The sequence below is a fragment of the Pogona vitticeps genome, chromosome 1 (assembly GCF_051106095.1).
Source record: "Pogona vitticeps strain Pit_001003342236 chromosome 1, PviZW2.1, whole genome shotgun sequence".
In the NCBI taxonomy this organism is placed as follows: Eukaryota; Metazoa; Chordata; class Lepidosauria; order Squamata; family Agamidae; genus Pogona; species Pogona vitticeps.
Genome location: NC_135783.1, coordinates 238,434,891 through 238,460,616, shown reverse-complemented (window position 1 = coordinate 238,460,616; position 25,726 = coordinate 238,434,891). Strand labels below are relative to the sequence as shown.

The 25,726-nt window shown below is 41.0% G+C and overlaps 1 protein-coding gene across 44 annotated transcripts in view; it reads left to right on the top strand.

Annotated features, from left to right (window-relative positions):
* BIN1 (bridging integrator 1) overlaps window positions 1–11,122 on the top strand; it is a 130,075-nt gene extending 118,953 nt beyond the window's left edge. For all 44 annotated transcript variants that reach the window (XM_078380057.1, XM_078379954.1, XM_078379740.1 and 41 more), the window contains 3 exons: window positions 539–649; window positions 1,408–1,509; window positions 3,811–11,122. In XM_078380057.1, coding sequence (XP_078236183.1) covers window positions 539–649; window positions 1,408–1,509; window positions 3,811–3,918 — 321 coding nt within the window. In that variant the 3' untranslated portion in view covers window positions 3,919–11,122. The remainder of the gene's footprint in view (window positions 1–538; window positions 650–1,407; window positions 1,510–3,810) is intronic.
* The last annotated feature ends 14,604 nt before the right edge of the window (window positions 11,123–25,726 follow it).

Genomic DNA, 25,726 nt, shown 5'->3' with positions numbered 1-25,726 from the left:
CTAAAAAGGTCTCACCTTAGGCACTACACTTGTTGCCCTCAGAAGCTCACACTCAGTTCTTAGTCACATGGGATGAGAACAATATATATTGAGTTAGCCAAGAAAAAAAGATACAGAAGGACCGCTGCCTATTACCGTGAACCTAACTCTCATCATTCCTTTTTGGCAGAACCTCCTGTTTGTTTCATTAGTCTTTACACACCCACCCACCAGTTTCCTACTAATATTTGCCCCCTTCTGTGCTTGCCTTTTTTTATTCCCATCTTTTCATAAATCATTCTCCTTATCTCAGTGTCTACTCTAGGCTGTAATTCAGAACCTCCAGGGCACGGAGTTAAAACAGGGAAAGCCTTGGCACCTAATGAATTTTTCAACAAAAGAGTCATAAATAAATGAACAAGGGCTGCTATTTGGGGATTGAACCATCTGGGATTTATTATAGGCCTCTGTCATCCTCTGAAGCAGGGCCTACTGTTTCATTCCATTATTTTTACCTAAATCCTCATTTTTTTCGGTCTCCTTTCTCTTCCTGCATTAGAGCTCTCTGCCTGCTGTAGTTGTGGAGACTTTCCCAGCCACGGTCAATGGAACAGTTGAGAGTGGAGCCTCCTCTGAAAGGGCGGACATGCCGCCAGGTTTTCTGTTTAAAGTAAGTATGAGACATGCTTGGATTACTTACCCTGGCTAGGCAAGCCTTTCCAAAAGAACTTCATAAAAACCAAATACTGTAGTTTGCTAGTAAAATAGAAAATGATAAGCAAGCAGCGTGGAAGTAACGATCCACAACATTGATCTGGGTCACCTGAAAAACCCAAGGCCTTATACATGTCATTCCACATGTATTTGGACTGATGACCTACATCTTTATTACATATAACATTGAGTGTGTGGCTTCAGATACATTAGTATCTGTTTGGGAAATGCTGTGGATATCGTAAAACAGACCATGTATCGTTTTTTTAAATGCATAACTTGGCTCACATACATTATTTCAGTAATTATTACAGCACTACTTGCTGTTCGGAGTGGTAGATATACCCTCTTAAGTCTCATCCCAGCAATTTTAGGGGAAAAACCAAACCCTTTCTTCTAGTCTTCTCTACTTGAATAGCTAAGGAAGATCAAGAGCTTACAGGAGACTGGGCCACTTTGCTCCTTCATAGTTCAATTGTTCCCCATACCTCTTTTCTAACATGTTTGGCTGAGGAACCATTTAGAGATAATCAGCTTACCACACAGCTTCCCTACTTCACCAGGGAAGGAAAAGCCAAACAGATGACTGATAATAGTTTGTTCATGTATTTGGTATGCAGGTGAGCTATGGCTGTACAAAAGGTGGAGTAGCTGTTGTTTATCAGATTAAACAAGACCTCCACTCTCCTCACTAGAATTGTCTTTCCTTTGCAGGTCCAAGCCATGCATGACTATGCTGCCACCGATGCTGATGAATTACAACTGAAGGCTGGGGATGTTGTCCTGGTGATTCCATTTGACAACCCCGAGGAGCAGGTAAGGAGAGCATGCGGAACGTTTGTTTGTTCCAGTGGTATATAGTACATAGAACATCGGACCTGGGCCAGGATGACTTGGGTTCAAACCACCGTTTGGGGCATGAAACTATCATAATGAAACTTCAGTGTGATCCCACAAAGAGGATGATATGTAGCAAAATCCTGGCCTTCCACATAACAATCTCTTTGGCTCTTTGAACTGGTTTGTTTGGGAGTACCCATACTCACATGCTTCAATGGAGAAATAACGAGATGTACTTGAGAGATGGGGGAGATCAATTTAGGGGACAAAATAAGACATTCCAAATTACTGTATAAACCTGACGGAATGGTGAGGAGACATAGTGTCTGGTTAGCTCACTCCACTAAATGCAAAAGAGGTATGGTACCAGGTTAAAAAAAATAATCTCTTCAGGTTTGATCAGAGCCCTGGGCCTCTGCACACTATTTTGCTATCAAACCTGAGGACATCCTCGGAAGATAACACAATGCATTGCCTAAGTAGCCATTGAATCACTGTCTTGGCATCCAAACTGAAACGTGACTGTTCTTCACTTGTATGAGAAAACATCGCATGATACTGCAGATGGTTTTCTGTCCTATGTGAGTTCTTCCTTTCTGTAACAAAGACTTTGTGATGCAAAAACTGCAATCAAGTTTGTTTTTTAATACAGTGCATTCTGCTGAATAGCAGTCCAGCAGATGGCACTGTATTCTGAGAGAGGGAGGGAAATACTTTATTGCTTTTTAATTTTTTTTTTAAAAAAATAAAGCATACTGTCTTCTCACAGTGAACAAACAGGAATGTTTCATCTTAGCCAACAGCACTTTTAAGTGTGTTTACACTATATGTTACATTAAGACTGCATCTTTTAAATACATCATAGAGGCCCACTGCACCTCCAGATAGTAACTTCTTAAACTGAAAGTGGACTTCTTGCCACATCAAGTTTCATCTTTTGCTGGTAAAACTAACTTTTGGAGGGTCTTGGGGCAGACAATTCCCATGGGACCCACCAGAATTGGCACCCTCTGCCCTATGGTATGACCAGTGATTGACAGTATTGATTGATGTGCTTGTGGGAAAGGATTGTTAAATCCAGTTACAGCAGTGTCATTTTGTAGTGGTGCATTAGGCAATGCTCCAGACTCAGTTCAGTTCAGTAGCACTACATTTCTCCTTTAAAAGTATTACGGGGAGACACTCTGCTTGGGTAAGCTTGATGCTTAAACTGAAATTGACTATATAATTGGCTTAAGCTATAGACTTTAAGATAAGGGTGGTTTTGAAACTGTAGTGTTCTTTGAAGTTCTATTCTATAGATGTTTAGGTCCTTAAAACTTTACTTATTGAAATGGCTTCCTTTCATTATTTCATAATTCAAGATTAATATTTGCTATTCAAATTTTTAGAGAAAATGATATTAGATACAGTCTTGTTTGCATATTCAATAAAAGGAAGATAAGGAATAATTCTTCTGGACATTTTATCTGCTTCTGGGATAAGAAATATGCAGGATATCCAGAAGGAAAAAATACTTATGTATATAACAAGTTGTCTGGATCCCACTCTATACAAAACCATACATAGGGATAGTTAGCTATGACAAACTTCATAGACTGAATGATCAAGGGTATATAGTGCTCTGAAGGCTAATGTCACGTGTTGTCTAACAATATGACAGTCAGGTTATTCTAACAGTCCAGACAAATAAAGTTTTCTGTGGTTTCTGAGAAAGGAAGGTTTGGGTTTTGTTGTTGTGCATGAATGAAGTCAGTGCCTCAGTTGTAACTTACTTTTACTTTGAGTGAACATAAAATTTGGGGCTGAGTTATGGATGTACAGAAATTTGTGTGTACATTCACTAAAGGTAAACTGTTCACGTGTACCTTCATTAAAGGAAAACCTAAAGAAATTGTTTGTGTTGCATAAAGAACATGAAATGGCCAAGACACAGTAAATAAGCCAGTTTAGAGAAAATATTTTGGTTGATCACTTTTATGGGTATTAGATTACTGATTTAAGATCCCCAAAATATGCTACTAACCAGGGTCTAGTTTACCACATAGACAGCAGAATAGGGTTACTACAGAATAAAATTGGTCAGGAAACTTAATTTACCCAAGTGCAGTTATTTAAAGACTAAAACATTTATTGCAGCCTTATTTTTCATGGACATGCAGAATGTCACTTTATATACCCGACACCATCTTCCGTAATCTAAGCCGTAAATGCTCTTTGAATTGGGAGTTTTCACGTCATGTAATGTGAACTTTTATCTCTTTCCACCTCTGGCAGGATGAAGGATGGTTGATGGGTGTAAAAGAATCTGACTGGCTTCAGCACAAAGAACTTGACCAAAGTCGAGGAGTTTTCCCAGAAAATTTCACAGAGCGCGTGCAGTGAGGGCCCATGGCTCCAATGTGGCTTCTCTTCAGCAGGAAAAGGTGTTTTGTCCCCACATCCCCTTGGGGATAGCCTAAAAATAAGAGAATTTTAAAGGAACAAAAGCATAAAAAGGTTGGATTCTTCACAGAACATAATGTTTTAGAAGTACAGTACATTGAATTCAGAGTGTTGTTATCAAATATATAGGTCATAAAGAAAGATAGGTTGAAAACAATCCCCTTTACTTTTTTGTTTGAACAGTGCTAATGTTAAGAAGATTATCACCAAAAGGCAGAGTCATTTTGTGAAAATTGGCGTTAGGGCGTGTTTGGCATAATAAGCCGTGAAATACTGTCCCGTTATCCTGACACTACACAATAATGTTTACCTTTGTGGGAAGGTGAAGTCAACCTGTCTTGTGGCTGAAGTTGCTTATGTGGCATCCCCTGAATTTCAGACCTTTCAGATTACTCAAACCTGCTGCCATAAGCCTGTTATGCTGTTGAAAAGAAATATTTAGTGTACAATGTTCACAAATTATGATTATGTATATGTGTGCGAGTGTGTTGTTCTTCCTTTGGAAACTCTAATAAGACCTGTGGTTTTATACATTGAAATGCAAACAAAATAAACTCCTGAGTGCATATCAGAAAGAAAGATGAGGAAGCTATGCCTCATCCAAAGCTGCTTCAAGGATGTGAGTTAGCCTATTACATTGGTATCTTTTTGTCCTTTTAAAAATGCTATACAAGTATAAAAATAGCTTTATTTGGTTTTTTTAAAACAAATATTAACCTATTGCTGATTTAGTAAACCAAACTTAGAATGAGCAGAAGCTGGCTTAAAATCCAAGGGAGAAACGAAGAGAGAAATGTAAAAGAATAACATGTCAAAAAGAACATGTTGGCTGGAATCCTGATGGTGTTTGTATAAGGTTTGCATAACTTTCCAGCCAGCTGACAATGTGCAAGAGCGCATCTTGCTTGCATGATGAACTATGTGACCAGGCACTCAACTGAGATGTCTCCTGGCACCTCAGCAACTAGCTGCAGTTGGCTGTTGCAAGTTACTCAGTCCTTACACAAATACCAACAGGTTCAACCTGGCCATGATTGCATTTTGTTTCCACTGATGGGAACAAAAAAAATTGCTTTCAGTTTTCAGCCAGTTCTGCTGAATCCCATTGCTTTTGCCAAAATCAGCACCCTTGTCTTTCTCCTGTAGTCCCCTAGGCACCCTAAAATCCTTGAAGCTTCATGGGTACCACAGAAGACTGCAGCAGGAGGGGAAGGAAGTTCTGACTCCAATAGAATTGGATACCAAAGTATATTGCTGGAATATGGCCTTTAATTTCTCAGTATTTGTGGGGAAATTGTGCATGCAAGCACCTCATTTATTTGTTTTGTCCCATCCACAGTTGGTGAATGTCCAAATCTTTTCAGCACTGATTAAGCTGTAAGAATGTCCTGTGCTTTGCAAATCCAACCAGCTGTGCTGCCTGTCAGGAGCTGTTCCATTGTGTTACTACCAAATGTTTGTTCTGTACAGTACCACTACTGTAGGTGGCTCTGTAGTACAGAGGCCTCCTAGGAGGCTACCTTGGTACGCTGGTGGAGGTTGTTGCTTATCCAGTAATCCCTTCTCATGCGCTGTACCCGTGCAACTCCCTGGGCCTGCTTGCAAGGTCATTGCTTGTGGCAAGCATGCTGGTGGAGCAATTTGCACACACTATCTTAAACATGTATTGGCTCATGCAGTGGTTCATAGATAATTCACATCTTATTTTCAAAAAAACAAGTTGGTTGAAATTTTTCAGTTTTCAAGCATTGTAATCTAAACTGCCATTTTGAAAATGGCACCCCTGTGTTTACTACAATGGTTTCAGACTTTATTTTGGGAAAACCGAGGTCTGCTCGGATTAGCATATGTTCTTCAGTGAGAAGGCCAGCAGTGGAGGGGCAGCTTTCTTACAAATCAACTCAGTGTTAATTATCTCCCCTACAATGCGGAGCTGTCTGTTTTTTTAGGCAGCACTTTATGCAGGGCAGCCATGGCACCTAACAGGCCTGACCTGTTGAACTGAACATGCCCCTTGGAATTTCTCCTAGAATCCTTTGTCATGCAGAGGATGCATCACTAATCAAGGTTGGGAAGACTTCCTCATGGTAGATAGGGTGAACACCATGGGTCTAATGTATTTGCATTTGCATTGCTCCTCTTATTTGTTTGTTTATTCTGTGCATTATGATGAGCAAGCAAATTACTAGGCAGTTGGTAGAGTGAACAATGAATCTATCAGTAGCAACAGGTTTGCTTTCTCCAAGCACCACTGTACTGAACAGGACTTTAAACTTTCCGATTTACGAACTGACTTCCGGAACGTAAGTTCGTAAATCAAGGGTTGACTGTACTTGAATGACTGATGTAGCTAGGGAGCTCCTCAGATCCTTTTATGGCTGGGTTCGTTTGTTTCCAAATTCTGTACTGATTTGTTTTAAATGCTTTTTCTGTTTTGGCGTGAAGGTATTCCTTTAGGACAGGATATCTCCTCTTGCATTGAAATAACATGTGAGATTGTTATATTGAATAATCCCATAAAATGTTTTTAGAAAAGCATGACAAGCCATGTTGCACCCCCAAAAATAAAATAAAATCAAGTTAAACTTAAAATAGCTTTTAGGAGCATAAAGTATGTGTGAGACTGCCAACAATACAGGACTTTAGGTCCAAAGAGGAAGCTTTTGTTTTACTTGGTAACAAGTCATTAGTCCAGCTATGTGTTGCCAATGTAAATAACCATCAATAATGTCAATAATGCCTACATAAAGCCCAGGAATTTGGAGAGTATACTGTGAATGCTGTAGATTAGTTACAATTGCTTATCACTTACAACCACTTAAGTTCTCTTTTGGGGAAGGACTAGTCTTTATGGTAGTGTTTTAAAGACTGCATTTTACTCATTGGGGCTTTAAAAAGATCAATAAATTCTGGATTTAATGACATATCCTCCAGCCACACTTCCTATTATTCAGATTCCTCTGTATCCTGGAATGCAGATCTCCTGAAATTCACCCACTGCAAGTGTGGACACTATGGCACGGTTGGTGTACAGAGTTGCTGCAACATATTTGTCTCATTACAGCCTGTCCTTTTTAAAAAAAGTATTTTTATGCATTTATAAAAATGAGGCTGTCCTTCTAAGAGAAAGATTGTGAGGCATCTGTAAAAGAATATTAACTAAAAATGTCTTTATCCAACGAGAAAGTATAAGTGTAATATCTATTTTTTTGCAAAAAGGAAAAAAAATCTGACCCTGTGGATTTTCTTTTTAAAAAGGAGGCTGGTAGTGGTGGTGATATTATAAATTTCCAGAATTAAAGTGTGACACTTATATTGCTTCTCTAGTTGCTAGGGCATATAATACCTGTTTTATTTTTTATTTTTTGCTGACTTCATATTCATTGTTTCTTTTCTTGACATTTGTGTCTGATTATTCACAGAAGTGTTACAAAAATGTTTTTGTTGTGGAAAAGCAGCCATTCAGTACTGTATTGTGTCTTTACTGGTTATGTATTCTGATGCTGTACAAAATGGTATAGCGCTTGGCCTTTAAAATGATGGTTGATAAGCTTGTAGTTCTCAGGTTTCATCAGTTTTCTTCAGTTGCTGCAGCAGGGAAACGGGTCTCTTTCACTTGATCTCAATTTGCTTCTGAAGAAATCTGCTCAATGATGAAGGCATAATTCAGCTGAAATTAACAGCAACTGCTTCATGTGGACAAGTAAAATTCCCATTAGAATAGAATATGCTTGTATTTGGGATTCAGTGATTGACTGATGAGATGAATCAATTCAAAATATCTTTAGCTAACTAAGATGGTTCCCAATCAACCAACAGGTTTTTTTTTAAAATATAGAGCATATAACATTTAATAAAAGCTGCAGACAACAATCATCACTTTTAAAAGAGGCATTCTGTCTTATCTCATATGCAGGGGCAGTGCCTCTTCTGAGACTAGATGTGGTGTGACACATCACATATGAATAATCTAAAAAGCTGTCTTGTTTCTTGCTAAACAATCCTGGGTCGCATTCAGAAAAAAGCTGCCTGCTGATGGAAGCAATTGGTATGAGGTTTTTGATTCAGCAAAACTTTTCTGCTGACCAGGCAGGGAAAGAGGTAGCTTGAGGCAATTCCTCCCTTCCCCTTGGAATTGCCAGTATTCCCTGATTTTTTCCCCCTGGCAGGATAGAAGAATGGAATTTGGGGTGATTTGGCAACTCTGCGAAGATGGGCTCCCCTGCTTTCCATACATGGATATGTTCTGAGCAGAACTCCACTTGGTGACTCTACTGCTAGTTGAACAAATATGCAGGATTCAGTTGTTTTCACTTGTAGGCATATTAAATGCAGTAGACCAGACATAAATTTTAAAATTCGTTAATTGGGTTGCAACCCTAGAGTGGAACCCTCTTAATTCCTTCAGGTCATACAGCAGTCTTTTGGAGCCTTTGTAAATGGCTATTCTGTTGGCCAAATGGAAGATCTATTGCTTTGAAAGGGAGATTTCCTCTTGAATTACAGTTAGTTAGAGATAGTGTGTGAACTCTGTGGGCAGAGCATTATGCCTGGTCCCTTTGCAACAGAATAGTGACCCCAAGGATGTATGGGTTTTCCTGATGGAAAAGAATGTGAAATTAGGAAAATTAATGAGAAACTTGCACATGGTTATTTGACATTATCTTTCTTCCCTGTTGAGTGACAAGTATCATTTACAGAAGACTTAGGGGAAAGGGGGGAAATAATTAATATCCTATTCTCTTCCTAAATCAATAACCTCCAGATTTCCTGTTAAATTAATATAAATTTTGGACTACTTGGAAGTGGATTTCACTGAGCCATATTCTCAACTATTATGTGTGCGATAGCATCTGTAACCACCATCTGCAAAGCACCAGCTTGTCTGGGCCTTACTGAATTCTGAAGAAGTCAAGAGGTTTTGAACATCAGATAACAGATCCTTTAAATCTCAGACCCTAAGGCTGAAATCCAGTAGCAAATTGCAACTAGAGTAGGCTCATTGAATCAGTGGGGATATGGTGAGTCAACTCCATAAGTTTTGTTGATTCAATAACTCTACTCTCTGGTTGCAATTTATTACTGGCTTTCAGCCTAAATCTAAGAAAGATTGTGAATATGCCAACAGATAAGTGGATAACTTTGCAAGTTGAAACAATTATTACGAAGGTATTCGAATGTGGAATGCATTTCATAAGGGAGAGGTTTGGAGGGGTAGGTCTGGTCCTCCTCTACCAAAGAACACATTACTGTACCACATGTAGGAACATTCCAGCTGCTCACCGACCATAATCTGCATTTTAAAACTTTATAACATTGACAAAGATACACTGAAAAGATTCGGAAAGATTGCTGCAGGAACTTTAGTTGAGAAAGAAGCATGGTTGGCCCATGTTAAAAGCATCTTATGTTCTAACACTGAAGTTGGCTCATATGCCACATTAGTCTGAGGTCATTACTGAATGTTGAGCAGATCAAAAGGAAACAAATTGGACAACTAATTCTATCTCCCCCCCCCCCACTTTCTTTGTTTTAAAGCTCTTATCTCCCTGGTGGAGTTTCCTACATTTATTCCAATATAGAATGTTGTTATTTCAATAGAGAACCACCCTTCCTTGTTTCTTACCATGTGAACAACTTGAGCAACTTAGGCAGAGAATGTGCACCACATTTCTAACTACTCACAATCAGCCACATATTGCACTGCTGAAAGAAAACAGAAATATAAGGTTCTCCTAAGGATTCCCATATACCCTTAAACTTTCAGTCACTGATAACATGTTTATAGGTTACGAAGAGACTAGTACCAGATATGGCCAATTCACACATTTAAACAACTCATCTGCTCCAGGTGAGCAGTGCAGTGCTAAAAGCCAATCAGTCAATTTCCCACCTATTCCAGCACTCTGCTGGACAAAGTGCAGGCTCAGAAGATTTTGTTCTGTGAGGTGTTTTGGGACTGCAAGAGTTTCTCTAATGCTGAGCATCTCAGTGGGTTAGTCATATACTACACTCTGGAGAGTTTCCTCAAGGTCTTTAGAAATTGCCAAATCAAATGGGGGTGGGATCCTCTTGGAAACTTGTCATTAAGGGATAGGAAATACACTCTTTGCCTCTGCCTTACTAGGAGAGAAACACAATGGATTGGATTGGAAGCCACAGTTGCCTCTTCGCTCCCTAGAGCTCAGCCTTCCCAAAATGTAGTGAGGCTGCTATTGCAACCAGTGGAAAGGAGCATTCCAGTTTATGTACATGGCTAGCCAGGCCATTCTACACATAGTTGCATGGTGAGAGAAAATCATGACCATAAAAACTAACATAAATGAGGTAGGGTGTTTGTTTTTAAATTTGAGACAATACCAACAATTAGAGCTATTTCACCGTGGAGAATGGAAGATGTTAAAATTGGGTGAAGATTGCAGATTTGGGATGTGAGTGTTTGGAATGGAACTGTATTTCTTGCTAGCCAGAAGTGGCCAGTTTACAGATCAGTAAGTGTGATTTAGTTTGGATCTTGGATGGGCCCAAATGTCTCCCTGCTCAATGAGGTTTCTTGGTGGCACGTTTCACTCTTCTGTATTACATGCTTTACACAGGTATCATAAAATGCATATAAACGATCCTGAAACAACAGATAGCAGCTGCCTTTTAATTTCATATTGAAATCCTCCTTCCTACCCTCTCTATTTACTCTTGGCGTGAGAATACCATAATCGAGCTTTAAAAATAAGGTACTTCTACATTGTTAGGAAAACTAATACATGGAACACTGCGGTTAACATTCTTTACTATTTCTTGCCTATGAAATTCTCTGACTTGCAGATACAGCTAACTTGTCCACTGTTCCTAATGGACATAATCTTTACCTGAAGCTCACTGGATGCTGTCCCTCTTTTCTAATACTCTCCTAGGTCAATGACTTTGACTCTCTGTATTTTAAAAAATGCCATCATTTCATCTGTTATCTAGTCCACTGATTTTGACCCTGCAGCTCACAGAACACCTGACATTTCAGGTGTTATTTCCTTTTGTTTTACAAAAAGTTTTTAAAAAGATCCTGGTGTGTGACTCCTAAGTTTAATGACATGTATTTCATGGATTTATTTATCCCATATGTTCAAAAATATAATTTTGTGTCATTCTGCCTCTTTGTGTACTGGTCTTCTTTTACAGTCTCTGCATGTAAGTGATTTTATCATCTGTCTTTCTAAGACCATACACTTATGGATCTGGGAAAATCCAAGGGAAATCTGATTATCTCTACGCTCAGGGTTCTTCTACATACAAGCTTTGGGTGCAATTTCATGTAGTGCCAGCGCAGTGCTAACAAAAGTTACACAAAATTCTGTTGTGGGAAACTGTGTGTCTAATGGTAATAGGATCAGAGTTTATTTTTTTTTTGTTTTTTGCTTCTTTCAGTTGGGGATCATACATTGAACAGTGCATTCAATCAAACAATCTGTTGCACAGTCAGGAGGATCAGGGTGCAATAGATATTCCAGAGAATACCTCCCACTGTTTGCACAATTGCCTTATGTGTCTGCATACATCAATAGAACTCTCATCATAAAGAAAATGAGTTATATCACTGTAAGCAGATAAACCTGTGCAAATGCCTCTGGTTTAGATCCAGGCTATTGATTCACAGTTAAAAACTACTGTCTTTCACCCTCCATGGATCATATTTAACAATGAAAAATGATAGGAAATTCCTGATGGTAATTACTCCTTGACAATGGAATGGGCTACCGCAGGAAGTGGTGGATTTTTCTCCACAGGACATTTTAGAGCAGGTGTTGGGTGTCCATCTGTCAAAGGTGCTTTAGCTGATAATTTCCCATATTGGTAAGAAAGTGGACTGCAAGACATTGAGGTCCTTTTAGACTTCATAATTTTGTGGTAACTCCCCTTGCCCAGTTTCTAATCTTTCTGAAATGTTGCTGTTTTCTTGCCAGCAGGGTGGTGGAGGAATGGAGGGGAATATTTGATAAAGTCAGCTGGTTTCACACATATTCCAAGCAGAAATCAATAGGCCGTACATATTTGCCAGAATATTTTAGTATCCTACTGGAGTCTGATATTCTGGGACATGCTGTGACTGATATTTTACCTGACTCCTGTATTTCTGCATTTTTCTGGAGAATTTCCATGTTTCTTAGTTTCTAACTGGAATGATTCTGGGTGTAACCCAACAAATCTGTCCTCTGTGCTCACTGATCTATCTTAGGGGGTGGGGGTGGTTATTTGTAGTGCATACACCCAACCTCTTGCTCTTATGTGTATCTGTGATAGCCAGACAGTTTGGTATCACATGCATGTCCATAATGGAATTTGATTTTTCTAGTCTTGATCCCTTTAAATTGAATGAAGCAGCTCTCTCTATAGGAAGACCACATGTTGAGTTAGTCAGGTTTCACAATCCTATGGTTACTCTCACCAAGAATGAAAAGCAGCTGCTGAAGAAGGAGACAACACTAAAACTTACACTAGATAAGAGAAATGTAGACAACCACCTTTGATTTATATCCCTGCACTGAGCAGGGGGTTGGACTCAATGGCTGTATAGGGCCCTTCTGACTTCATGACTCTGCGATAAAATTTGCTTGTTGAAGATGCCTAAAGAATGTTGTTTTGACTGCACAGCCACTCTTCTGAAAATGTCTGATCTTATGAACCATTTTGAAATCCCCTTTTCACTCCCAACTGCTTAGCCTTTTCTCTTTATATCTTTTTCACCATCATTTTCCAGAAGCCTTAGAAACCGTGAAATATTGAGTAAAGATGTGAGTGTGTTGGGGGGAGAGGACTTCAGAACTTATTTTTTTGTTTAGGGGTCTTTTGGTGGGCTCTTTTTTTATTTTGAGGTTCTCTCAGATACAGGCCCTTTTGGTAAACTTGGAAATACCTACGCTTTTGGGATTCTTTTGGTTTAGAGTTCTTATTCTGGTTTCTGGTGCTAGATCCAATTAAGCACTATAAAATCCTCAATTCTACCCCCCCCCCCAACAATCATCCACTCCAAAAATGGGCACCAACATGAGTAAGAAAACTCAAGTCAACCACAGACAGGCCTATTCAGACACTAGCAGTTTTTGAATATTTGTATTTATGATCACATCACCATTTTCATCAATTCATTGGGAGGGAATAATACAGATGAGAAAGAGAAATATGATAATCATGATCATGATCAAAATATGTGGAGGACTGGACAAGCTGCTCTGCCTTCTACCACTTTTATAGCTTCAGTCCAGCAGTGCAAGCAATAGTTCACCAGGTGAAGGGCAGCCAGCCAGGCACTCCAGGCAACAATTAAGGAAATAGAGGAAAATCCCTCAAAACATTAATAATAAAAAGGATCACAAAGTGGACTAATATAAAGTACAAAATAAATAATATTAATTTCTCTCTTGAAATCCCGAATCTTTTGTATTTCAGAAGCAGTCTACCATAAAACCACAAAAGACTCTGAAAATAAAAGTGTCTTTTTCATGTTTTCCCTGTTCAGGATTACCAGAAAGTTCCATCCCTAATATTCCTATTTCCTGGATTTTGAAACAGCCTACGGCAGCTTGTTTTGGCCTCACCATTCATTGTTGCTACAACCCAAACACTGTGACTTTTAAATCAGCTCTCCTGGCATCACATCTATGAATTTTATACACATTTGTGACAGTTTATTCTGCGTAGGTATATTTCAGTTAATTAGTTGCCAAGTAGAAGCATTCATTTATGCCACGGGGAAGTTATATTGGAAGTTCCCTTATATTAAATAAATAAAGGGCACACATCACAAACATGTCTGCCCTGTTTTATGCAACTAGACAGGCATACAGTAATTCTCTTCCAAGGGACTACTAACTCAGCCTGCTAATTTATTTATTTATTTATTTAGTACTCTGCCCATCGAGACCAAAGTCTACTAATTTTGTATTCGCGAAGGCTTTCACAGCTGGGGTCTAATGGTTGTTGTGGGTTTTTCGGGCTCTTTGGCCATGTTCTGAAGGTTGTTCTTCCTGTGGCCGGCATCTTCAGAGGACAGCACTCTGTCCTCTGAAGATGCCAGCCACAGAGACTGGCGAAACATTAGGAAGAACAACCTTCAGAACACGGCGAAAGAGCCCGAAAAACCCACAACAACCATCTACTAATTTTGTCCAACTTAAAAGAAAACACATCTAGAGAACAAAAATTATACTCGTTTTTTATTCCACATGATAACTGGATTTTCTTACATTTTGGTCAAGATCACACTGACTGAGTCAAAGCAGACGGGTTCTGAAAGGGTCCAGTCAGAAATGGGTTCGTTTCCAAAATATCCTACTTGGGTCCAAACCAAATCTCTGGGACTGTGGACATCCCTGGCATTGATTTCAGCATTCAGTCACTGAGCGGTTCCAGCCGGGAGGCTTCTACTATGGACAGTTAAATGGCATTCTGAAGTTACTGCATACATTTTCCTTTAGGTGAGGAAAAAATGTTAGGGAAAAAAAAACGGTAGGAAAACAAAGGAGGCCTGCGAGTTGGGGATGAGTTCATCTGGCTCTCCCACGAATGAGCTAGCATCATGGCACAATAAAAGCCTCCTTCAGAAGCAGAATTTACTTTCGTTGTTTTATTTAAAGTAAGAGAGACTAAAGCCTGAAGAATGTTAAAACTTCCCATTTTTAAATGAATTTTTGTAAGACTGTCCTGGCACCAGCATTGTAGCTTGTGTATTGATCAGGAGTGCTCTTTCAGGTCAAGGTTTGTTGATCTTGTTATACTTTTTTTACCTTCTTAGAAGAGAAGAGTCCTTTATAACTCCTGCATACAGTTTGGAAATGTTACTTTTTTGGACTGTAGCAAGAACCCACCAGCCAGCAGACCTAGTGCTTTGGGGGAATTGTAATCTAAAACACTGACTCTCCCAAGTTTTGCCCCTCTTGTACAGCTCACAGGAAGGATTTAAAAGTGAGTTCAATGCAAGATGATGTACTGCAGTCTTGAGGTGCCACAACAAAGCAGTGTAAGGCATCAGGTTATGTGACGGTTAGTCCCCATGACTATATGTGTCAAGGCATACAATGTTTGGCTAAAGTGCCCTTTATTTGAGTTAGTAGCAATTCTGTGTGGACAGTAGCATCTCCTGTTTTGATTGGGAGCATTGTGCAGGGAAAAGGGTGGCCTAACCACCAAATCAATACAACCTAGTTTCTGCATATGCCCATTTAGTGTGCATTCAATACAAGAAAAGTCATAAGTAGAGATAGGGATGAATCGAAAAAATGGCAATTTTTTGTGATTCATAGTTCAACAAGAATGACAACTAAATAAATAGGAATTTACAAATATTTTCTTGATGATTTGATGAATCAATTAGTGGATTCATTTTCACTTTAAACTGCTAGAAAGGACCAAGAGACACCAAATTCACAAAAAAGCTTCCTCTGACTCTTTTCTACAAGCCCTGCAAGTTTGGTGAACTTTGGGTTTCGGACGTCCAGGTTAAATACCCACAATGAGAGCTCACCCTGGAAAATCCCCCCCAAGGTACCTAGAGACAACAAAATCACACAGAACATTCCAGTGTCTCTTTTCTAAAGGCACTGGTGAAGATTGGTTTTTGGATGTCTTGAGTTACTCACTTACAAAATGGGTCCCCTCAGGAAAGTGACAGAGCCAGCTGGCATAGTTTGCCATCAGGCACAGAGGCCAATGGCCTTTAGGTAGTTTGGTTTGTCTCCAGCAGGCAAAGTTTGAGCAGAAATACCGTCCCTAGAGGAGCTCGCAAGAAAAGATACCTGGAAGTGGCGGAGATGGATGTACTAACAGAAGTAATAAACGAAAGGTCATAAAAAAAAGGACTCAAATCCTGGGAACAATTTTATACCTGGACTTGAAATATGGATTTGAAAACATAGATAAAAGAAGACTGTAAAGGGCCAACTAGGAAATGGAGAGATTAGTAACTATAGCAATTCTGGTAAAACTTGTTACATTTTGTTGTTGTTGTTATCTTTGTCTTTAGCATAACTGTACAAGTGGATGTAAATTTTGATGTAAAATCTCTGGAATTTTATCTTTCCCCCATCCATATATATTCCCCCTCCCCCTCCCCCCTTTCCCAATCCTATTCCTATTGAAAATGAATAATAATAAAAAAGGAGTATTGAGGGAGTTTGGTTTGCCCCCAGCAGGCACTGAGCTCTGAGATGACCATTTGGAGGCTTGAGTTCGTTTTGGCCTGAGGCCAGAAATAGGCATTGGGGCAGGTGGGCAGATGGGCAGGTGAGCATGTGGGTGGGCAAATGAGCAGGCAGGCAGGTGGCATGGTGAACCAGTGGGGCCTCGGGCAAGCAAGCAGGCAGGGTGGTAGCAGAGAGACAGTAATTGGAACCATATCTCTTTGGGTTCAATAGGGGAAGCCCAACAAGGGAAGGTCCACCTTGATGAATGACAGTCTCTCCCCACTTACAGGATACAAACTCGAACAGCATGGTTGGAGCATGTCTCCAAGATGGGAAAACACACACTCACTCTGGACGCTGGTTGGGGAGGGATGAAAAGGCAGTCCATGGCCACATTGGACAACTCTGGCCATATGACCACATTCTGGACCCCAAAAAGGAGGGAATCTGATTGGAGGGCTGGGGGGAGGGGTTCTGAAAGGTACTCCCACCCCATTGTCCCTGCTGAGTCCTCCTCTGCCGCCTGGCTGTTCTCCGCAGCAGGTCACCACAGAGCTCCAGAAATGGGAATTGGGGCCTTCACCTGTCTGTGGCTACTGTGAACCACCCTTCCCCTTTCTCTGACTCATGCCCTGGAATCCCCGGCTCCTCACACATGTGTTGTTTGCCCATCGCCCTGCAAACCTCAGCAGTGAGCTTTGTTCTCCACTCTTCAAGCTCTATGGTGTGTGCCACCAAGCGGCCCTTGATTCGAGGATCACACCGGGAGGCCATGCTGTAAGCTCTGTCCCTGCAGACAGGATGGAGTTGTTTCTGCATGCCTGGCTGCATCCTCACTCCACGGAAGGAGGGAGGATCCTGACACCACAGTAGACCCCCAGGGACCAATTGAGGGCATCAGTCGGAGATGACCTGCTCCAGGCACACCATGTAGTCACACAAGATATCAGTGGTCTCTTGGAAGGGCTTGAGCACCCCAACCATCTGGGAGAGGCCCAGCCAATCCATGGCACTGATGCCCACCTCTCTCCCCCCAGGCAGAATGGGCATGGAGGACATGATGTCCTCCAAAATGGCCTTCTACTCCACCAGGCAGGGCACACTGGTGTAGGTGGAGTTCCACCTGGCTGGCAGCCCCGGAAAGAGAACATAATTCTCCTGCCTGAACTCTTCCTGCCTCTCGTGTAGCTGGTTGGCAGCTTTCAGGCTGAGATGGGTTTAAAATGATTCAGGACTAATCTGATAGCTGGAAGGTATTGGGGTCCACTTTTATTGCTACTGAGGGGACACCTGTGGGGTTTTCCTCTCCTAAAGCCAATCAATTATTTCTGCATTATTTCTGCAATTATTTGGTTGGCTTTAGGAGAGAGATATCTAGATGGAGGTAATGGTTCTATTTGCTTTAGGCAGCAAACAATCATGGGCCAACTCGAATTCAGGCCATTTAAAAAAAAAATTATGCACAACGCTCCTTCTGCCTAAATCCCATTTTAGTCACCCTCCCTCAGGGCAGACCGATTCCAATTAGTGGAGCTTATGTTACTTGTGACTAGCAAGTCCCATTCATTTCAAAGGTTACACATGACGGGGAAAATACACCCTCTTTGAAATCTATGGTTTTGCTTATTTATGTAATTAATTAAATTCTATACTGCCCATCTGGTGACCCGGGCCACCCTGGGCGGTTTACACAGTACAATAAAATGAAACATAAAGACAAAACAATACAATAAGGACAATAATATAAATAATCAATACAACAAAGACAAATGAAAATAATCACCAGAAGACTTTGAAATAAAATATTGAAAGCATGGCAGGTCTTGAACATTAGCGAATATCTGGTTGTTTAAGCACTGTTGTATCAAGATATAATAGAGTCCGGGAAGGCCTCTCTAAATAAAAATGTTTTTAGTAATCATTTAAAAATTACCAATGAAGGCACCAAGTGGATTTGGGTTGGGAGAGCATTCACAGTTATGGAGCTACCACCGAGAAGGCCCTGTTACTGATCACTGTTTTCTGAACCTCTCTTGGGTCAAAACTCTCAACTGTCCAGCCTGAGAACATCTTACAGGATGGGCAGATCTGATCGGAAGGAGACGTTCTGCTTGATAACAAGGTCCCAAACCATTTAGGGCTTTATATATTAACACCATTACCTTGAAGTTGGCATGGAAAGAAACAGGTAGCCAGTGCAGGGTGGCCAGGGTTGGGGAGATACGTTGATGTCTTCTCACCCCATTTAGTAATCTGGCAGCTGAGTTCTGGACCTGCTGAAATCTCCATGATAACACCAAGGGCAGCCCCACGTAGAGAGCATTGCAGTAGTCTAATATCGAGACTACCAGTGCATGGACCAGTGTGGTGAGGGACCTGGTGTCAAAGTAGGGACACACCTGAGCGGTCCATCTTTGATGGAAATAGGAGGTGCAGACCACAGATGGTATCTGAGACTCCGTTGATAGAGCTGGGTCCAGAAGTATGCCCAAGCTATGTACCTCATCCTTTGCGGAAAGAGTGACCCCCCCCCAAAAAAAATAGGGAAGCACCCAGACCACAGACACTAGGGGCCCCTACCTGCAGGATATCCATCTTGTCTGGGTTCAGCCTCAGTCTAGTATCCTTCATCCACCCCAGCATAGCATCCAGGCAGCGCTCAAGGAATGGGACCTGCAGAAGGGTGGAAGGAGAGATAGAGCTTGGTATCATCTGCATATTGATCATGTGAATCTCCAAAACTTCTGATGACCTTCCCCAGTGACCTCATATAGATATTAAATAGCATTGGTGAGATGATCAAACCCTGTGGGACTTCAGAATTGATAGTCCACGGAGCGGACAACATCTATTATATCAAAACATAATAAAAATCATCTGGTCCTTAGCAGGTCTGAAAATTAGGTAGGTGAACAATAATGCATGACATATTACATCATGTGATGACTTATGTTACAAAAATAAAGCCAGAATAGAGAAGCCATGTGTGAAAAACTAAGTACACCTTACAATTCAATAGCTTGTAAAATCACCCTTAGAAGTAATAAGTAATCATTTTCTGTATGACTTCATCATTCTCTCATTTCATTTCGGCACACTCTTCTTTACAACATTGCTTCAATTTATTGAGGTTTGTGGGCATTTTGTTTATGCACAGCTCTCTTAATGTCCCACCACAGCATTTCAATTGGGTTGAAGTCTGGACTTTGACTTGGGCCATTGCAATACAATACCTTGATTCTTTTCTTTTTAAGCCATTCTGTTGTAGATTTGCTGGTGTGCTTGGGATCATTGTCCTGTTGCATGATGCCATGTTGGCCAAGCTTTCGCTGTTGGACAGATGGCCTCACATTTGACTCTAGAATACTTTGGTATACAGATGAGTTCATGGTCAACTTAATGACTGCAAGGTGCCCAGGTCCTGTGGCTGCAAAACAAGCCCAAATCATCACCCTTCCACCATCATGCTTGAAAGTTGGTATGAGGTGTTTATGCTGATGTTCTGTGTTTGGTTTTCACCAAACATGGCACTGGGCATTATGGCCAATCATCCTCACTTTGGCTTTGTTTGTCCCAAGGACATTGTTAAGAAGTCTCGTGGTTTGTCCAGATGCTACTTTGAAAACCTAAGCTGTGCTGCCATGTTCTTTTCAGAGAGAAGAGGCTTTCTCCTGGCAACCAATAGATTTTATTTACCTAATTTCCAGACCTGCCAAGGACCAGATCGTTTTTATTATGTCCTTGTATGTAAAACTATAGAATTCAAAGAGGGTGTACTTTCTTTTTCACATGACTGTAGCTGTCAGAGGACCTTATTTTTCTGACCTTTGCAAGACTGTTTCACCCCAGGTTGCTTAGAATGGTCTTGAAGAAGACCCACAACCTAACCCTTTCCCTGTATTGTTATAAGAAAGAAACTACCAGCCTTGAAACACATGATATATGATCAAGCAATGCTTTTTTTCAAGGCTTCCAAAATCTCAGAGGAAGAGACATTTCTATCAGTTACTACCAGTGCATTTTAGAGATTAGTTTTCATCCCAACATAAATTACTCCAATCCAAAGAGGGTTTTTTATTAACTGCTCCACTCCGCAGGGTGAAGAAAAACAGAGGAGGAGTTGCTAATTAAATGTTTATTGTTAAGGACTTTATATATTACACACTATAAGCCATTCTATCCATTAAACAAACCATTTAGCTCTCATAAAACTGCATTACTGTCTCTTATTAGGTTAATCAGCATTCATATCCAGACACACTGCATTTCCATCTAATTGCCCTTAGTTAAACTCACTTCACATTTTTATTTAATTAAGCCCAGCCAGCCACCAGAATGAAATTAATTGAGATACAATTGGAGAGCATCATTGCACCCCTTAGAGTCCATAAGCAAGACACTAAAGCTTTCTTTAAAAAATAGCTAAAAGTGGTTACAGTTACATAAGTTTGATGCTAGCACTAAAGACGTCAGACAATCGAATACATAGATTGGATATGAGGCAGAAAAAATGGCATACATCTAAACGTAGGTGTTCTTTCCCATTTTTGTTTTGTTTTGATCAGTGGCTATTTGCCTCATCTGTGTAAATGCAGATGTTATTATTAGTTTGTACAACAGCTTTCAGAATGTGTTCTGGAGAAGACTGGTTTCCTGGGAGGCTGATCAGAGGTATTAAATTAGGAGATCAATATCAGCAGATAGGCTTTCCTGAAGACCAGCTTGCCCATCAGTTTGGATCCTTCCTGCAATGTGTAACTACAGGTGTGTGTTTGTGTGTGTTAAGCGAGGAATGGGTTTGTGAATGAAATGGATCAGGGTCTGGTTTAGAGATGGAAAAAGTACATTTGGGAGACTACAGCTCCCCAATTTAGTGATTTAGGACATCCTGAGAGATGTTGTCCAAAAAGCAACTTTTCCAGGCTCTTGACTCTCGGTCCAACTGAGCCTGCAATCCTAGCCATATAAGACTATGTCTCACTGAACACAGTACAGCTGACATTTCAGCAAATGCATATAGAACTTCATTTTAACTTTGGACCCCTCCCACTTATCTCATTCGCCCTCATAACAGACCTGTAACACAATCCTTTCATGTTGCAAATAAGAAGGCGACATTGCTAGAACAGTGGCAGCCTACGGACTGGAAGGGGGAGGCACAGAAAGGGCCAAATTTGAATGTGGCACTTTCCCCGCCTCCCCCTTCTGGTCAAAGGTTGATTCTTTGGCTGCAAGTCGATGAGAAACTTTGTGGCCGGAGAAGTCCGTAAGTCGAAAATTTCATAAGTGGAGCCCTGCATAAGTTGAGGGTCCACTGTAGTTGAGATGAGATTTGAATTTCCTTTGTGTTACTACACAAATGTAGAAACAGTGGTACCTTTATTGGATCATTAAGAAAATTAAACAAACGACAAAGTGAGCTTTCAATGATAATTCATCTTCATCTGGCTCTCCAATAAGTTCTCATGGGTACCTCCAAAATTAGATGTTTATATTAAAATCCCAAAAATTTCATGAACACTGCTGGGCCAGGTGTAGCTTCTTCGATGGAGAGATTTGTAGTCTGCAAGAACTAGTGGTTTGGAATTCATTACCCATCTTTCTAAACAAAAGATGGCCAGTAATCTGACACCCCCCCCCCCGTTTAGATGGCAGTACTATTATACCCCTTCACGGATTGCTGCCTTGTCATGGAGAAGGGACTTGAGTAATTTAGAGAATCTATGTACTATGCCGTGCAGGGACACACAAGACGGACAAGTCATATTGGAGAGTTCCAACTAAACACAATCCACCTGGAGCAGGAACTGGCAAGCCACTCCAGTATCTTTGCCAAGAAAACTCCATGGACAAAAACAAAAGGCTAAAAGATATGATGCTGGAAGATGAGCTCCTCAGGTCAGAAGGCGTCCAACATGCTACTAAGGAAGAGCAGAGGACAAGTACAAAGAGCTAATGAAGTGGTTGGGCCAAAGCCGATAGGATGCTCAGCTGCAGAAGTGCGTGGAAGTGAAAGGAAGTTCTGATGCTGCAAAGAAAATTACTGCATAGGAATCTGGAATGTAAGATCTATGAACCTTGGTAAGCTGGATGTGGTCAAACAGGAGATGGCAAGAATAAACATTGACATCCTGGGCGTCAGTGAACTAAAATGGATGCGAATGGGTGAATTCAGTTCAGATGATTATCATATCTACTATTGTGGGTAAGAATCCTGTAGAAGAAATGGAGTAACCCTCAAAGTCAATGGAAGAGAGGGAAAAGCTGTACTGGAGTACAATCTCAAAAATGATAGAATGATTTCAATATGAATCCAAGACAGACCTTTCAACATCATAGCAATCCAAATTTATGCACCAACCACTGATGCTGAAGAGGCTGAAATTGACCAATTCTATGAAAACTAGAACTGACACCAAAGAAATACGTTCTCCTCATTATAGGGGACTCCAATGCTAAAGTAGGGAGTCAAGCGATAAAAGGAGCAACAGGTAAGTTTGGCCTTGGAGTTCAAAATGAAGCAGGACAAAGGCTAATAGAGTTTTGTCAAGAGAACAAACTGGTCAACACAAACACTCTTTTCCAACAACACGAGGTGACTCTACACATGGACATCACCAGATGGGCAATACTGAAATCAGATTGATTATGTTCTCTGCAGCCAAAGATGGAGAAGCTCTATACAGTCAGCAAAAACAAGACCTGGAGCTGACTGCGGCTCTGATCATCAGCTTCATATAGCAAAATTCAAGCTTAAACTGAAGAAATAAGGAAAAACCACTGGGTTAGTCAGGTTTAATCTAAACCAAATCCCTTATGAATACACAGTGGAAGTGAAGAACAGATTTAAGGAACTCAATTTGGTGGACAGAGTGCCTGAAGAACTTTGGATGGAGGCTCGTAACATTGTACCGGAGGCAGCAACAAAACCATCCCAAAGAAAAGGAAATGCAAGAAAGCAAAGTGGCTGTCCAATGAGGCCTTACAAATAGCAGAGAAGAGAAGGGAGACAATATGCAAGGGAGACAAGGAAAGTTAAGGAAATTGAATGCTGACTTCCAAAGAATAGCAAGGAGAGACAAGAGGGCCTTCTTAAATGAACAGTGCAAAGATATAGAGGAAAAAATGGAAGGAAAAAAGAAAATTGGAGCTATTAAAGGAACATTTTGCCAGGTAGGCTTCAGCACTATGTGGATTGAGAAAGCCCAGAAGTACAAGTTGGATTTCGAAGAGGCAGAGGAACTAGGGACCAAATTGCTAACATGCGGTGGATTATGGAGAAAGCCAGAGACCACTTTGATGGCAGAAAGTGAAGAGGAATTAAAGAACCTTTTAATGAGGGTGAAAGAGGAGAGTGCAAAAATGGTCTGAAGCTCAACATAAAAACAACAACAACTTAAATCATGGCCACTGATCCAATCACCTCCCGGCAAATAGAAAGAGAAGATATGGAGGCAGTGACAGATTTTACTTTCTTGGGCTCCATGATTACTGCAGATGGTTACAGCAGCCACAAAATTAAAACATGCCTGCTTCTTGGGAGGAAAGCGATGACAAACCTAGACAGCATCTTAAAAGCAGAGACATCACCTTGCTGACAAAGGTCCAAATAGTCAAAGCTATGGCTTTTCTAGTAGTGATGTATGGAAGTGAGAGCTGGGCCATAAGGAAGGCTGACTGCCAAAGAATTAATGCTTTTGAATTGTGGTGCTGGATAAGACTCTTGAGAGTCCCCTGGACTGCAAGAAGAACAAACCTATCAATTCTGAAGGAAATCAAGCCTGAGTGCTCACTGGAAGCACAGATCCTGAAGCTGAGGCTCCAATATTTTGGCCATCTCATGAGAAGAGAAGACTTCCTAGAAAAGCCCCTGATGTTGGGAAAGTGTGAGGGCAAGAGGAGAAGGGGACGACAGAGGACAAGATGAATGGACAGTGTCATTGACGTTACCAACATGAATTTGACCAAACTCTGGGAGGCAGTGGAAGACAGGATGGCATGGCGTGCTCAGGTCCATGGGGTCATGAAGAATCGGACACGACTAAACGACTAAACAACAACAACAATTATAATATCTTCAGGGCTAGGAGGAGAGTAAACATTTGCATGACCTCCATGCTACCAGTGTCACATAAAACCTGAAACTACCTCTGTAGTGTGAAGGCTGTCCCTCTCCTTCTTAGTGATCCCTCCCCACAATACCCAACTCTCTCCCTGATTGCAGAGACTGAAAATACTGAACACACGGAATCCTTTTATGGACTCTAAATGGAGAAGTTAGCCTCAGCCACAAAAATAAAACCAATTTATGAGGCAATTAGCAGTGCAAAAACAGTCTGCTCTCCCCTGAGCCGCTATCTGAAGAGCATCTTACTACAGCTGAACAGTCTCTTTCCAGCCTTGTGATTATGGCATACTTCACTCCTCATAAATAACAGTACTGTAAAAGTGAACAGCCTCCCCTTGCTTCAGGCAAAGAAAAAAAAAACTTGCAAGGATGAGTAGAATAATGCAAGGTGGGCTAACTCTAGAACAATGTGCTGCATTTGCACATGATGCTTCCTGTGTCTTTACAGGAAGGTGTTCCTTCTCCCTTGCATGGTTCATTTTTCATGGAAAGCAAAATGTGCTACTTATATATGGTCCCATAGTGCTTAAAGCACTCTCTGGGCAGTTTACAATTTAATTAAGCAGGCTGCACATGCCCCCCCCCCGAGCTGATTACTCAAATTAATGTCCTCAAGAGAATGGTATATTGAGTCAACCTTGAGCCAGCTGCCTTAGCCCATTGAGATCATACTCAGGTCATGAACTGAGTCTTGACTGCAGTAATGCAATTTAAGCACTGTACCATGGGGCTCATGGAAACCAAATTGGCTATGGTCATGTCCCACCAGCTGGGAGTGGAAACATGGGAACCTGCCTTATATTGAGTCAGGTCTAGCTCAATGTTGTCAACTCTAACTGGCAGCTGCTCTCCTAGCCCTATCTTGAGATCCTTGGGGTTGGACATGGGACCTTCCCTATACAAAGCTTTGGTGTCAACATGGCTATATTGCCCTTGAGATTGTTGGCAACTTATTTCAATTAACTTAGCACCTGTGTAAGATCCATGAGCAAATAATAATTACAGTAGGAAAAAAAAAACCCATATCCGTGGGAGATTGGACATGCCTGACTCAGGCATGTCAACACACACACAACAGTTCCACCGATCAGGAAAGATAGCTCCTACATATCCAGAATTTTGCCCTCTGTATTAGCAACCAGAACAAGAAGTGGAAAAGCCTGAAAAATTCCAGCAGTGCTACTTTTGCTTGTAGAATACGGCCACAGGTCACTAAGGCAGCCTTGTCAGCAACTGCCTCTGGAGTGTAACACGGGAACAGGCACTTCGAAGGTAAAGGTAAAGGTAAAGGTTCCCCTCGACAATTTTTGTCCAGTCGTGTTCGACTCTAGGGGGCGGTGCTCATCCCCGTTTCCAAGCCATAGAGCCAGCGTTTTGTCCGAAGACAATGTTCCGTGGTCACATGGCCAGTGCGACTTAGACACGGAACGCTGTTACCTTCCCACCGAGG